The 3,808-nt window shown below is 38.7% G+C and overlaps 1 protein-coding gene across 1 annotated transcript; it reads right to left on the reverse strand.

Moving 5' to 3' along the window:
- Positions 1-298: 298 nt before the first annotated feature.
- On the reverse strand, positions 299-1,338 carry LOC116072644 (olfactory receptor 149-like). The gene has a single exon (XM_031344099.1). The coding sequence runs from the start codon at positions 1,287-1,289 to the stop codon at positions 354-356; it is 936 nt and encodes a 311-aa protein (XP_031199959.1). The 5' UTR covers positions 1,290-1,338; the 3' UTR covers positions 299-353.
- Positions 1,339-3,808: the final 2,470 nt, after the last annotated feature.

Here is a 3,808-nt window from a genome sequence, read left to right on the forward strand (position 1 = left end):
TATATATATACATATATATATATGATCTCAAAAATAAGCAACAGCAACAGCAATATCAAAAATATGGACAGAGTGCATAGGGTGCTCTGCTTGCCAGGTGGAGCATCACCTGTATAATATCCTTTATCAATAGTATAATATCCACAGGAGAGTAGTTTCTAGAGTCACAAAACCTCCAGTCTCTTTCTACTGTTTATTCCTTGGTCATTCTTTTAAAAGTCTCATTTCAGCCCTTTGCCTCAGAGCCCTTTACATAGTAAAATTAGTATAATTTCAAATAGATCTATGAAAACCAAGTAAAGCTGTTATACCTTCCTTGATATAGAGATGAAATATTCATGACGAGTCATTCATTACAACTGCTCAGGAAGAAACGCAGGTTTATGTAGGACCTTCCACAGGGACGATTTCACCTCTTTATTCCTGAGACTGTAGATCAATGGATTTAGCATAGGGGTGACCAGATTATTTAAGACCTGCACAGTTGCATCCAGCAAAGGGCTTGGAGTTGGCCTTAAGTATATGAGGACAACAGGCATGTAGAAAAGCAAGATGGCAGTGAGGTGGGCGCTGCAGGTGGAGAAGGCTCTACGACGGCCCTCAGCAGAGCGGATCTGCAGAATAGAGCAGACGATGCAGCTGTAGGAGGTGAGGATGAGGAGAAAACAACTGAGTGGCATCAGGCCCACACTGATGAACCCCACCATCTCCAGGGCTGATGTGTCTGCACAAGCCAGCTTTAGCATCACAGGGATATCACAGAAGTAGTAGTCCACCTCATTTGGACCACAGTAGGGCAACTGGAAGGTGAGAGTAGTTAGAAAAGTCGCCTGAATGCAGCCAAAAAATGATGTCCCCGTGGCCAGGATGGCACATACTCTGTGGCTCATAATTATTGAGTAGCGTAGTGGGTAGCATATGGCCACAAAACGGTCATAGGCCATCACTGTGTACAGGAAACACTCAGTACAACCAAGGAAATGGTAGAAGAAGAGCTGGCTCACACAGCCTGCATAGGAGATGGCTCTGCTGTTTCCTGAGAGGTAGAACAGCATCTTGGGAGAGCTCACAGAAGGGAAAAATATGTCAAAAATAGACAGTTTACATAGGAAGAAGTACATGGGGGTGTGAAGCCGACTGGAGGAGATAATTGCCAGTAAGATTAATAAATTTCCCATCAGAGTGAAGATGTAGAAAGACAAAAACAGGACAAAGAGCATGGTTTCCAGACCCTCTGTGTTTGGGATGCCGAGCAGGATAAACTGAGTCACTATGGAACGATTCCTCATAGCTTTGAGACTATCTGACTTCAAAGGGATTCAAACTCAACAGTCTGAACACCAGTATCAGATTATTTTTCTGAAAGCTCTGAGTGTGCTTATTGTGGGGTAAATTTCTTTCTTATGGTAGGCAGGGGTCAGATCAAATGCTATCATTGCCTCCTCAAAGGTAAGTCTACTTAGTTTTCAGAAGGAATGCTATCTGTGGGGGAATAATCACCTTCTTTGCCAGGAACAACAACTTAGAGATATATTAAACATATATTCATGTTATAAATATTTTCCTATGGCATTTCCTTTGAGCACTTTTTATATTTTGAACTCTTGTGATATCTTTAATTAATATACTCTCACTATGCATTTCCTTCTGCAAAATAACAGAAAAGGGTTTGTATTATAAATCATAACAATTTATGTCAATCTGACTTTACTTCATATTAGTTTTACTGGTTAAAATAATTTGTACAATACCTCATGGACATCTGTAAAATGAAATTCACAATTATTTTAACAGAATCAAGAACAGCAAACATAACCTGTCCTGTGCAATGCAGCAATGTGATACTTGGAAGCATACTTAGCAGAACTGCAAATTCTAATTAAAATCTTTCATTATTTTACATTTCTGAAACCTACATCTGGAACAATCTTAATTTGATATTAGTACTTTGAAATTATTTGCATATAAACATTTATTAACTGAGCTTGCCCAAATGCCCAGGTCTTTCACAGCTCTGTCCCTGGATAATTTGGATCTTTTTATCCTAAGAAGACAGAGACTACTCAGAAATATTAGCCAAGAGAAACATCAGTAAAAAGGCAACAGAGTCAGGTCACTCCAATAAAGTGACAGAAAAGTGACCCAAATAGAAGTAGAATAAAGTCAAGAAATACTATCTCTGAGGTGAACTGTCTAAGTAGAATGCATGATGCCTAGAGATGAGGGGCTTTTTCCCTTAATTCATCTAGAATTAATGACATTAAACAATAACATCAACAATATGCCTGCTTTCCTTCTTTCTTTTCTTCCTTCTTCCTTCCTCTCTTCCTTCTTTTATCTTTCTTTACATACAAACTAATGAATACTTATTTTGTTTCAAAGATATACACATCTTTTAAAAACATGGTTATTTTTTAAAACATTATCTAGGAAAGTGGCCATCACTATTACCAATCAGACCTATAGACTAGCAATTGAAGGCTAGCTACATTAAGGAACTTATCTCAGTTTCAAAGCTGATATATGACAGACCTGTTTTCTTTGTGCTCTTTATCTTTTGAGAAGTCACTGCTCTGCTGCTAGACAAGAACCTTGCCAATGGGTACTCACAGCAACTTTCTTGAATGTTGGGAAAGTATCCATTCCTTACTCCTTCCAGGTTAATTATTCTTCTTAAAAATCTCTTCTAGTTTAAGAAACCATACAATAATACTTTTTATATCCTTAAAGACTAGATTTAGTATTATCTCTAAAATGAGTATGGTTTGGTCTTAGGCAAAGAAGATAATCATTTTTCTACAGGTATTATTCCTTCTGAGAGTAAGTAGACTTACCCTGAAGTAGGCAACCGTAGCATTTGATGTGTGTTTGTAGAACAGACCCCTGCCTACAGTAGGAAAGAAAGATGCCCCATGTTAAAAACATGCTCAAAGCTGTTATCATCAAAAGCTGTATAACCTGACACTGGTGTCAGATTAGTGACTTTGAATCTTTTCAGTCATGATATTTAGAAGGGGGTTCAGATTCAAATTTGTGGCAAATGTCCCTAAACATCGTTTCTAAAAATAGTAGCTGAGCCATTCTGTGTTTCCCTGATCTCACATTCCACTGGACACAGTCAAATGTGAAGCAGTGGAGTTATAGGGTTCGGAGTGGACAACTTCTCCTTGATAAATCTAGCCACACCTAAATAATCTCTCTAAGCAAGTCACATTCCTGTGTGCTTTCTGTCTTCTCTTCTTGATCAGCAAAGGCTCTCAAAGGTCTCTACCTGCTTATGCTCACACACCATGATATTCTTAGTCAATATTTTAATCTTTTAGGTCTATTTAAAAAAAAGAGCTGTCCCAAAGACAAGGGAGGACTCAAGTATGGCCCAGCAAGAATGAGAAGGAACTGAAGAATACACCTGGACAAACACAGGAGTACTCACATCATCCTCCCAGGATGCAGTTCATGCTTTACACACTGAAGTAGCAGGACCTGACATTTATATTTCTTGTCAGAGGCAAATGCACTACAGACAAAGGAGTTCCCCTTGCCCAATTTATGAAACAGAAAGCCTCATGGGGCTTATATAACAAGCAACAGAACATTTTCCATAGGTTGTGTTCTGGGAAGTGCCTGGCAGAGCCTCTTAAGGCCTGTGTGGTGCCTAGGGATAGCTGTGCAGAAACAATTAATTTGCCAACTTCATTCATCATTCAATCATCAAATACAGTAATGACATCATTGCAAAGAGATGCTCTGACCTGAGAAACATGCTTATGCCTAGTCGAATAGGCAGCAGTGGTATATATATATATAT

This window comes from Mastomys coucha, unplaced genomic scaffold (assembly GCF_008632895.1).
Source record: "Mastomys coucha isolate ucsf_1 unplaced genomic scaffold, UCSF_Mcou_1 pScaffold23, whole genome shotgun sequence".
Lineage (NCBI taxonomy): Eukaryota > Metazoa > Chordata > Mammalia > Rodentia > Muridae > Mastomys > Mastomys coucha.

What these genes read in the sequence shown, in the direction of transcription:
- LOC116072644 (XM_031344099.1), bottom strand. Translation starts at nt 1,289, where the DNA reads ATGAGGAATCGTTCCATAGTGACTCAGTTTATCCTGCTCGGCATCCCA.